General features: G+C 40.7%; 1 protein-coding gene across 2 annotated transcripts in view; it reads right to left on the reverse strand.

Moving 5' to 3' along the window:
- Window positions 1-732: 732 nt before the first annotated feature.
- Window positions 733-12,045, reverse strand: part of elfn1a (extracellular leucine-rich repeat and fibronectin type III domain containing 1a) — an 80,594-nt gene continuing 69,281 nt past the window's right edge. For both annotated transcript variants that reach the window (XM_084370944.1, XM_084370943.1), the window contains exon 3: window positions 733-6,792. In XM_084370944.1, the coding sequence (XP_084227070.1) occupies window positions 4,040-6,412 (2,373 nt within the window). In that variant the 5' untranslated portion in view covers window positions 6,413-6,792 and the 3' untranslated portion in view covers window positions 733-4,039. The remainder of the gene's footprint in view (window positions 6,793-12,045) is intronic.

Genomic DNA, 12,045 nt, shown 5'->3' on the forward strand with positions numbered 1-12,045 from the left:
TTCTGGTTTGGATTTAGCTTAGTCATAATCTTTATAAGCAGAAATGTACAGTATGCAGAATCTGTTGACGAGATTTTGGTATCGGAAGCATTCTGGTTTATGTTTGTAGTGCAGTTGTCTGACTAGTATTGACCAATCATGCTACATGAAGGTAAGAAAGTCAGTGTGGGGAACAACAAAAGCAGAACGCATTGACCGAAATGCAATTTAGCTTTTTTTTTTAAGTAGCTTATTTGAAAAAATATATTCATTAATATGCAGATAAGTTAAAAGTCTTCACTTAGCTTCAACTTCATTCTTGTGTCTTAAGTTGCTAATCGGATTGTAAATAACGACCGGCGAACATAAGACGTCTTGGCCCCGATATCCATTATCCGGATATCTGCTGAGTATACCGGAAACCCCAAAACAATGACCTCAGACCCAGAAGCTAAAATCATCATCAGATGGTAGTTGACGGGTTCGAAGATTTGCTAAGTCACAGTGCCATCATGGTTTTTATGTCCAATGGAAGTGCCTGGTAAGCAGTGGATCCTCTGAAAAAAAGTAGACCCGGCTCATAAAGAAAGCGGGTCGAGGAGTGCTGAGCAAGATGTTCGTGTCAAGTATCAGAGGTCATCATCTCTGGCAGCTGTGAATGGAGCTTGAACAGCTGGATCGAGGGCTCAGTGGACGTTTGAGAGGCCTTAAAGTGATTCTGGCCAAAAGTCATCAAAAAAATTGCCGAGTGTATACTGATGTGCACCCTTAACTTTATTTCACAGTACTTTGTCTGAAAGCAGATAACATAGTATTAAGAAATAAAATAAAAAAAACACATTTTTGTGCTCTTGTTTGTTTTGATGCACTTGAACAACAACTGTTGATCTTTCTAAAGGTTTTATCAACACTTTAAACTCTTATTAGACACAGAAGTGCTACAATATGCAGTATAAAAACATGTTGCTAAATAGCTAAATGAACTAGAAACCTGACAGCTCTCAGAAGATACTGAAATGCTTTTATAAAAATAACAACAAATGGAGACTTGTCAACAGTATCAACATTGAAATCAAACAAAAGGAAAATTTACACTTGTACACATATCCCAAAATCTTAAGGCGGTTGAAATATTAAGTCAGACAACCAAGTTAACACTTTATAAAGTGCTTACATAACACATCAGGCTCATGAATGCTTCATTTCACATTAATGAATTGTAATGGCGCCATGACACACTTAGATGAAATGGACTTAGCTTCATGACACAGAAAAAATACAAATGGGCTAACTAATGCCTGCAGTTATACTTACACACTTGATGTCTAATGGAAGGAAAAAGAGTTGAGATGAAAAAATATGTCACCAGATAAAGTCGTTTCCTCGGGCCAGCTCTGCTATCAGATCGCAGACTCTGTTCCTCACCTCAACTCACAGAACATAGAGTACGTCTGTCTTGCATTCACGTAATTCAGTCATCGATATAAAAGTGTTTGCTATTCATTTACACTCAAATGGCTGATGTGTTCCAAATGTGCAAAATGCGCCATGTGCCCAAAATTGAAGTTAGATGAAATGTAGCTGGCGACAAAATGGAAAAGAACAGTTTATCCAGTGATATTGAGGAGAAAGTGGATCATCGTGTGTCATCTGGAGATACTACTGTGTGTGTTCTGCCTAAAGCACCACAGATTCTGGCCAAAGTTGTATCAGGATTGTACCTTCATACAACATCATAAAGTGCCAATTGGTTTATCTGAATTTTTAAACTGAGGGTTGCAATAACTCAGCCCAGAAAACGCAGCCCAGTTGCCAGGGTGCGTTGGCAGTTTCTGCAAACCACTAATATGTTCACATTTTTATCTTTCCAGACTATGTTGACATTACTTCAAAACGTGTCATTATCACGTTCACATTACATGTTTCCGATCCTACTTTCACGTCGGGAGGTGGAGGGGATGATGGCGGAGTTACAGGCAAGAAGGCTGCCAAGCCAGTGACTGCAGCTCGAGACTGCATTTCAACAATTCTAGGTGTGAAACCACTAGATGTTTTGAAGCAGATGCTGGGACATTTTCCAGTTGACACATCGACAGCTGTGTTTGAGGTGACGAAAATAGGTATTTGAAGCCAAAACATGATGTTTTCCTAACCCTAACAGAGGTGTTTCTGTGCTTAAACCTCGGCACATCATAAGCACAGCGTTGGGAAAAGATGACAAAACTTGTCTGAGATCACAGAAGGAAAAATGGAAAGAAGACCTGCAGCTACTTGGGGAAATAGTTTTCAATTCAGCAGATTTTATAAAACAGCAATTGAGAATTTCTTTTAATATCTCTGCAGCCCTCAAAATAGCCGAAGTGAGGCTTAACTGCTTAAAATTTAAAGAGCTGTTCTCTGCTTTTTAATAAACCCAAATCCTATACTGACACTACATTTAGAGTTACATTATTACAATTCTTCAAATAAGTAAGAGCATATTTATTGCTCATTCATAAATATGTAATGAAACATCATGAGCCCGTTTGGAAAAAGTTACATAAACATCTTACAAAGAAAAAGCGTTAAGTTTCATATTTACTCAAAAAATTTCATGATATACAAATTCACAGCCAGTAAGTCAGAGGATTCAGTTTCACATTCTCAAATTTTACTCTAGCATGTTGATATTCGTCTGGTACGTAGCTTTCATAATATACAAAAAAGATTCAACAGCCTAGCAGGTAAAAATCAAATGAAACCTCTCAGCAAGCAACAAGGCCCATCCGAATAACAAACTACTTTCCTGCATTTATCGGATCAGACATAATGCAATATAATACACTGGAAGAAATACTGAAGCAAAGGAAAGGAAAACACGGTCGTTAATAGCATCAAATAAATATGTCCTTACATAAAAGCTGCCATAGACAGATCAGAATATGTATCTGTTACATTCATCCATCGGGCTCTCCTGCAGGGAAAGACAGCTGTCTCTACCTAAACAACAGGCGACAGAAAGCAGCTGCCTTCCCCTTGAAATGTTAGTGATTAGTTGTAGGCTTTCAGTATCGCATCCTAAATGTGGATGTTATCATTTCCCAATGTTTTCACTTTTGAAGGAGTAACTGATACAAGAAAAAAAAAAAAAAAAAAGTCAGCATGGACCTACTGCTCAATATTCATACGATTCCCAGACCAGGCAGAAATATTGTAAACATTTCAGCTTTTACTACTTTGGTACTAAAGATACAAATGATGGTTTATGAAACTGATGACTGAGACCTTCATTACAGCATCGAATACACTGCAGCTTGCCTGTATGAAGTCTATCAGAGTCCATCCACTGAATACTGCATTGTGTGATTTGAAGGGACATTAAAACTGAATCCGTCTGTGTCTTGTGTAAATGCATGTAAAAGCTTTTTTTTTTTAAAAAAGAAAAGAATAAAAAAATAAAGCAGGCGGCGATGGTTAAAATGACAAATGATCTGACAGGCTTAAAGTGGGATATGCTGCCCTTCAGCAACAAGTTATTCTAAATGAACAGCGCTCCATTTGATAAAACCTGATTCATCCACTAATACTTTTCCATTTACACAGCAAACATTGCAAATATAGAAACCCATATCTGTACATAGTTTTGTTGAATTAAATATATGCAGGGAAGGAAGAAAACAAAGTTCTTTTTGAATGAAGGGTCCAGGTAGTTCCTCAAAAAACATTGAGGTTTCAGTAGACATATCTTCATATAGTAGTTTCATATTACACAACAGCAAATCCACTGTCACAGGACTTGGCCATGCGATACCCATAAAACCTATAATCCATTGTAACATATATATTATTAATTTGCAATATATTTTCTCTTTAATAGATAAAAGTTTTCCCGTTGAATGCTTTACATAATATGACAAATTTAAAGAATCTTTACCCCATTTTCCTCACAGTCAAAAGAGAGTGTGACACGCGTGAGTGAGTAGTTGATTATAATATGGAAGTATCCATTGATTCAATTGTCAGATGAGGTTCTTGTGTCATTTCTGCAATGTGTGGTCCATTTTAAAAACACCTAAAGAGTTTATGATTTATGTTGGGCTGATACACCTTTCCAGTAGTCTAAAATATCATGCAGGTCCTCATCCTTTGCAAACTGGACTTTCTTACGCAGCGCATGGCCCGCAGCCATGTACTCGTCATCTTTGTGCCGTTTCCGGTGCAGTTTGAATCGCTCCCAGATGCTGTGTGAAGGTTTGCAGTAGTATTCGGGACTGGAGGAGTAGCTTAGATTGTGGTACTGAGATGGCAGCTGGGCATATGCTAAGTCTCTGGAGCGGGAGTGAGTAAGAGGCTCCAACATGGAGGACTTGTGGCCGTCAGGTCCTTCAAGCTCCTCTATCTGAGCGTCGGGGTATGAGTGCCGGTGGTCACTGTACTGGCGGATCTTGTCTGCCTCAGCCCTCAGGATGGCAGCGGCAGGTGTTACAGTGAGGATGGTTTCTCCTGTCGGGGAGGTTTTCTCTATGTACTTGGATTCAGAGCGATAAGGCCGGGGGCTTCGCATGGGCCCTCCTGTGGCAGTACTGGGCCTCTTTGGCGAGACATCAGAGGACCGATGCCTCTGCAGAGAGTGGTGGTAGCTGTCCTTATACCCTGGGGACAGAAGGCCCGATTTACTCTGTGGGTGCTCTGATATTAGCACAAGCTGGGGCTCTGCAGTGGACACTGCTCCAGATTTCACCCCTTGAAAAGAGGTGGATTCTGACTTCAGAGCATCTATACAGTTGTTAATGATTTGATTGACTTTATCCACCTCTTTTGCAATGGTGGAAATCTCTGCCACTGACCCCTGGCTATTTCCAGGCATTCCCATGTCACACTCCCTGCGTTCATGGTGATCCATGCTCCGCACCTCCATGTAATTTCCTTTCATCATCTTCGGAGTATCACTGATCTCTTGAAATTTGTACTGCTCCATTTCAGCTGCAGATGGTAAGTACGGCATACGTGCCATACTGTCCCCGGCCAACAGCTGCTTCTGTGACATTCGAGAAATAGTCCCTCCTTCCAGTTCTTGTCCATATTTGAGCTCCATTATATTTTTCTTCAGGCTACCTGCTTTTTTGTGCTTTTCATCTTGCTGACGCTTCCTTCGCAAGCAATAGTAGACCACACCCAGAAAGATGACCATGCTAAAGAGGCAGCCTAAAATTGTCATAATGTAGTGAGTAGCAGTTGCATTATTCACATTTCTCTCCTTTCCATTCCAAGGGCCAGTCGTGATTGTCAGACATGTGTGGTTGTGTCGAAGAGAATTACGTATCGAAGCGACACAGTACGTGTAGTTAGTGTGGGGTTTCAGGTTTTTTAGCTCAATGTCCTCCTTTATATCTTTCAGGTTTTGGATATCTGTGAAAAAGCTGTTGTTGTACAGGACCAGGATGTACATCTTCTTGTAGGGATGAGGAATCTGAACCGTGATGGTGGCACCTGTGTTCGATACTTGCTTCAGTTTCATCACAGGGTTTACTTCCACATCGTTGTAGGTTGTACTGATGATGAGCTCGTCTGGTTCTGTGCCTGAGGGACAGTCTTCCAGCCCGCAAATTGTCGAGTCCGGTGGGGGTGTCGTGGACTCGGTGGGCATGGGAATGAATGGTGTCACGTAGTCATCAGTACACACAGTGGTGAGCATGTGAAGCGCATTTCGGTATGTTGGATTGTTGGGGTTCTGGCTCAGCAAACTATAACCAGAGACGCCAGGTGGGGAGTCGCAGACCATCCGCTCGTTCGTCCTGTTGGGGAAAACCGAGAGCCATTTGACAAAACCAAGTAATTCACACGAGCAGTTGAAGGGGTTGGTGTACAGCTCGCAGGTGGTCAGTTTGTTCAAACTTGTAAACGTGGACCCGTCTAACTGCTGGATTCGGTTCATGGAGAGGTCAATGTTCTCAATGTTGGGGCATTCCCAAAAGGCATTGGGTGTCACAGTCTCAATCAGGTTTGCCTGGAGGTAGAGGTACTGCAGCTTTCCTAAACCCCTGAGGATCCCCTCCGTCAGGTTACGCAACTTGTTGAAGCCCATCTGAAGGACTTGTAAGTTAAACTGAGCAGAAAAGGCCCCGTCCTCGATGTAGGAGATTTCATTCTTCGTCAGGTTCAGGTAGGTCAAGTTGGCAAAGCGACTAAGGGCAGAATAATGGATACTCTTGATTTTGTTTTCATTCAGACGAAGGTCCACAATGGTGCTGTTAATATGCTGGGGGATGGCCTCATAAGGTGGTTGGTTTTGGCTACAAATTGCAAGCCATACAAAGCCCTTTTCACCTTCAATTAACCAGCAGTCTCCGCTGACTCTGCCAATTTGAGTCAAATATACAATGGCTACAGACCAAAACAAGGCACTCATCACCATGCCTAAGCTGCAGGCCATTGGTGCTTCTCTGAGAGTCATGTGCAGGGCCAAAAAAAACGAGAGGAAGGTGATACTGCTCTGGTATCAGTACAGCTGAGGTGATCCGGTAGGGAAATCAGCTGGATGTTCAACTGTTCTCATGGACTAGAAACAATCCTTTTATTTGTGTCCTCTTCATCGATGGATGGTGTTGTCCCCATGTACCAATCAGAAAAATGTCGAGTGCTCGCCCTTACACTGAGTTTCTTTCATTGAGGTTTGCCTGCAGGGAGCTTGTGGTGATGCTTGAAAGAGATTTCACCATCTCAGGCTGGCTTGTGCTTTTCTCCTTAAAGGTTACCATCATTAAATGGTCTCATTTTATTGTTTTTGCCACCGTCTTCCCTTCTGAGTCTCTCTCATGTGCACGGAGGAATAACCTGCAACATAAAGACAAGAACACATAGTTGACTTTAATTACATTTTGTCAGGATAAACAATGTATTTATTTTGCACATGTCTGTATTAAGAAGGTACACTCAAAGCCTTGGATTCATGTGTACTGCATGCTCTCCTTGTTCATGCCCCACTAATTATTTTGTACACAATTTAAGAGGTGTTTGCAGTCCCCGTGGCAGACTGCAATTTAGGGAAGCTGTTGGCCAATTACCACTTGACAGGTTGGGAAAAGCAGGGTCCCTATTTTCACACCATTAACCTGAGGACTGTCAGGCGCATCTGAGGGAGGCCCAGTGTTAAAAAAACTGTATTAAATCAATTAGCCAACACCTAATGAAATGACACTTTAGATGAATATATGTTGGATTTTCCTCTGAAAACCTTCATGCATTTATTAAAATATTTTTTTTAGCACTTATTCTTCAAGATAAAGGAGGGAAATCACGCACAAGGTGTGATGACTGGATTATCCCAAATTAATTTAAGATCTTTGGCGAAGGGAGACATGCTAGAAAAATGGGAGCAACAGCTCTTTCTCTCTAATCTGCAGTGGAGGCAGCAGCAGCAAAAACCCCCCCACAAAATTATTTTCTTTTCTGACACGTCTTGTTTTCTTTCTTGTTTGTCAAATACAAAATACAGCATATGACATCCTTACAAGCTCATACATATCCATACAATATCCATACCCTATCTTATCAATACAATAACATAATACCAACAAATCCACAGTGATATAATTTGTGGTTGGGCTTGGCTGAAAACAGTCTTACTTTGAAATCTTACAGATAATTAGATCCAAAGCCGTTTTAAGCAGTGTCCGAAAAGACTTGACTTAATGGCCAAGAAGACTGGTTGATGAAAAAATCGACCAGCCAAGCATATTTTTTTACCGACCACAATTTATGCATAGTGGATAGGATTTTAGAATCTAATTAGTAAGGGAATGCTGCAATTAAGTAAAAATGAAAATTAGAGCTGAGGTTCAGGATATCACAACAACAGGGGCTCAGGCGTTTAAAAAAAACTGAATAGAAATAGTTAATCTTCAAACTAATTGTTTCGTTTGCTTATTTATGTCATATAGAGCTATCAGTAATCATCAGTTGTTTGTTTTAAACAACCTTTGTGGCTAATCAAGTATAGATTTCTGAGTTCATGAGCCACTCTCGAATGCACCATGAAATCTCTGTCAGCAGCCATGCATCTTCTATACAAAGAGTTTATGAAATGCACCTGAATGCCCCATGAAGTCCCTTTTTCCCATGTGTAAATGTCCAAAGTCACGGCAGAGGACAGAAGCAAAAAGCAGTCATGTTAAAGACTCTCAGCATATATATTTTTTTGACACGGCTATTTTAGTACAACAATTTACCCTCCAGTGTGGCAGATAGCCTTCAGTGATTTACTCGCCAAACTGTTGCTTGGCAGGTGTTTCTGACCCTGATCCTATGCCATTTTTCCTTAACCGCCACATGTGACAATTACAGGATAATGGTAAATGCTGCTAAAATGTAATGAATGTTCTATATAGTTTTTCAAAACTCACACAATGTTGCTTAAAAAGTGTAGAAATTATAGCTCTTTGTGTGGATGGATTCAGAGCACAACCTCATGCTATTACATCTCCAAATCACTCATTATCACAGCATTCATATCAGCAATTAATTGTTCAAGGGTCAACGTATTGCTTGCTGCTAAGGAAATTAAAAAAAACATCACGTCACAGTTATGCAGTGGTGGTTTCAAGACTGCAGCAATAATAACGTGTCTTATGAAGCAATTTGTCGGATTGATTTTAACATGCAGCAGGAGGGATGTTTATACGTGACGTGTTCCGACTGTCAGAGGAAGAATTTTATCAAGAAATCTTGTCATGAAATCTGACTGCTACAAGATATTGCATTCTAATCAATGGAACCTCATTATCTCTGAAAGAAATTATATTTTTTTACATCTCTGAAATCAAATTGAGTATTGTGTTATGCTGTTGGAATATAATAGCCTTTGTAAATATAAACAACCTTCCTTTGTTCAGTTATTTCCTCTGTTCAATGCCATTATATAGTGTAATTTATAGTGTACTGTAGAAAATGAGATTGTATGTCTTGTTCTGATTAGAAAGCAGGTCTTGGTGTTTATATAAATACTATAAAAAGGTATCAAAACACTCAATCCATGGAGAAATGCAGACGGTATTCAGAAACTGAGCCTTTAAACAAGCTACTAGTACTCCTGTAACAGTGTGATGTCACAGCTACTCAGTCACCGCGCTCACGAGCATGACCTTAGTTGCAAAAACACTGGCAGAGCTGATGAATATATATACAGTGGGCAGTGCCTGCTCAGGCCTGTGAGAGCTGCCCAATCAGAGCAGGCTGGGATATTCGGGAGGAGGGCCCTTTAAGAGACGAGCATTCAAACAGAGGGTGAATAAAGGTGCTGCAGCAATGAAAAGAAAAATGTGTTTATTGAACATCAAAGCATGAAAACATTTTCTGGTAGACAACCAAGATAAAAGTGTAAACCTGAAAATGAGCATGATATGGGACCTTTTATTATTTATGGAGTAGATCAAAGAGAACAATGTTTACTGTGAGGCAACCACAGAAATATTAAGGATTATCATGAAAAGTGATCTTGTCATAACCGCTAATTTGTAAACAATAAGAGCTCTAACATCTCCAGAGGTCTTGATATGTGTAGTAATCTTTTTTGTCTTTTTGTTCACCAGTTAGGTTGCCTTGTGGGGCGGACATGGTGGGCGAGAAGGTGCTTTTGCGTGTTAGAGGACATGGCTCCACACAACAGAGACAATCACTGTTGGAATAGAATAAATGTGACAGTTTATGGCAGAAAGAATATTCTTCAAGTTGAAACCCCACCTGCCGTCATGGCCTTAAAGACCATTCCTGCTGTCATTTGACCTTTTTCTGAGTTTATTTTATCACGTTACAATCACATTAGGATAGCGGGTTTTCCACGTCATACATCACGACGGAGTGATAAAAGTGGGGACCGGCACCAATTCTGAGGCCAGTGTCTTGATCGAGGGCGGTCGCTGGAGTGTTTTTAATGTTTTGGTTTGGATGGATCTGCAACCAAAGTATGTTCAGTTGCAACATCTCTTCAAGAGAGGAAAGGGAAATGCTTTGTTTTTATACCCGTGCAGGATGGGTGCACAGAGAACAGGACTCTGACAACAGAGAGTTTAAGCAACAGAAGTTGCGGTTTGTGGATTTGGTTAAATGTTAATTAAGTGCTTTGTATCACAAATGACCCCTTGAATATTTAACCAAGACCCTGATTTCAACCTAACTGTAACTGTTTTTTTAAGGTTACGTTTAGACACCTCGTGGCAAACTCATTCATTACATATTTTTTCTGAGACATGACTGCAGTCAATAACCGCTGACATTGGATGATTCTGCAAAAATCTGTTGACCTTTAATTTTTGTTTTTTAAATTGAGTGCCAGCATTTAAAACAAATAAAATACAAATACCTCACACATCTATTTCATGAGCCAGATGTGGAGGAGAGGGATGAGGAGACAAAGAGTTGCAAACCAACTCCTGCACACCGTCTAATGTTTCGGTACTACACCTTCATCAGGTAAACAGTTTGTTAAAAAGAGAAGCTGTCATAAATAAGTACCTTTCAGTTTACTTTCAGATTTCATGTGAGGATTGTGTTTGTTTGCAGGCTTGCAGTCACTTCCTGTTTAAGATGACCTCTCTTTTTTTACTCTCTTTTCACCTGCATGTTTCAAATAGATTTGAATCATCATATAATCATTATATAAAAATCTATAGCTCATAGTTTAGCCTATATTTGCTTAAATGGGCAGGCTTGTATGTCTTCTTTCATTCATTTCATTAAACTCTTATAGCAGTGGCAGTCCTTTATGAGGATGTTTTTGTCAATGTTCCACAAGTGAGGGCAGACCTTGTCACAGATTTCAGTCCTGTACAACTATAGATTTCTTCAAGGCCGTACCAGTACGCACGAAAAAGTGCCCAACCTCAGTTTCATTCAGAGGCACGTAAGAGACGGCATTGAACCCAAGGGAAGGGCAATTTTCGTGCATATAAAACCTTTAATTGTTATTCTCTCTGGTTCACACAGTACTGAGAAATTACATGCAATTGGGCTGAGATGATCAAGTAAAAGCACTGGTCAGCTATTTGAGTGCAGAGAAGTGGGAGAAATAAATGCTGTGGTGGAGGACACACTGCAACAAAATGCCAAAGGCTGCCATTACAAAACCACCTTCATGACGACAAAAGAGCAGCGGCAGAGGAGCGTTGAAGAAAAGAACACTCTAAACGCCCCTGGGAGGAAAAGAGCTCCCAAATCAAATGTTCCATGAAATGAATATGAAAAATACAGCTCTGCAGAATATCTGGCATGGCGAGGATCTCTTAAAGAAAAACGTTGTCTCGTTATTATTCCCCAGTCTCTGACCTTTACCGCAAATACCGCATGGCACAGACTGAGCTCATCTGACTTGACCTCCACTTGCTCACAGCGTGGCACTGGTGCGAGATCCTTCAGCGGCTAAATGGAAGTTTAAGTGAAAGCCGAGAAGTCTCCTCTCATTTAGCATGCATTGGCTGTGTTGTGTTTGTCCACAGTGACTCACTCTAGTGAGCCTCCAACTGATTCACTGCCACGCCACTGAAAACCCTGCATAAATTACAGCCGGCTAGTTCCCCCTTGTTAGGCAAAACACAAATACATGATATCACTGAGAGGTCATACTGTAGCAAAATGTTGATTTTGCATTCAAACATTGTGTCTTAACTCTTGCACTCCTGTCCCAGCGTATCCACACATATGTCAACAAAACAATGCCCGCGGTGTGGAGTTGTTGGGGGGATAAACAAAGCAACTAACTACATTAAAATTAATTTTTACTGCTTTGTTTTCATGCAAATCGCATCATACTGTACAGTCAGATCTTCAAATGAGCCTGGGTATGTTGCCTGAAGAGGGCTTAGGTCTGTTTGCCACCACATACCCACTTTCCATAATGGCAGCAATCTGTATAGTCCAGTACTAGCCCTGAGTGCAGCAGGCCAGAACACCCAAGGCATCAGAGCTGAGTATATTCCCCTATCAGACACAGGCAGCCATTCCACAGTCTCTTTTCCATTTAGGCTTTATGCACTGGGTAATGAAGGCTTTTTTCTTCTCCTCTTCTGTGGATAACCTATTGAAACCCTGCTGCTG

Source organism: Pagrus pagrus (assembly GCF_965226575.1).
Source record: "Pagrus pagrus genome assembly, chromosome: 13".
NCBI lineage: Eukaryota > Metazoa > Chordata > Actinopteri > Spariformes > Sparidae > Pagrus > Pagrus pagrus.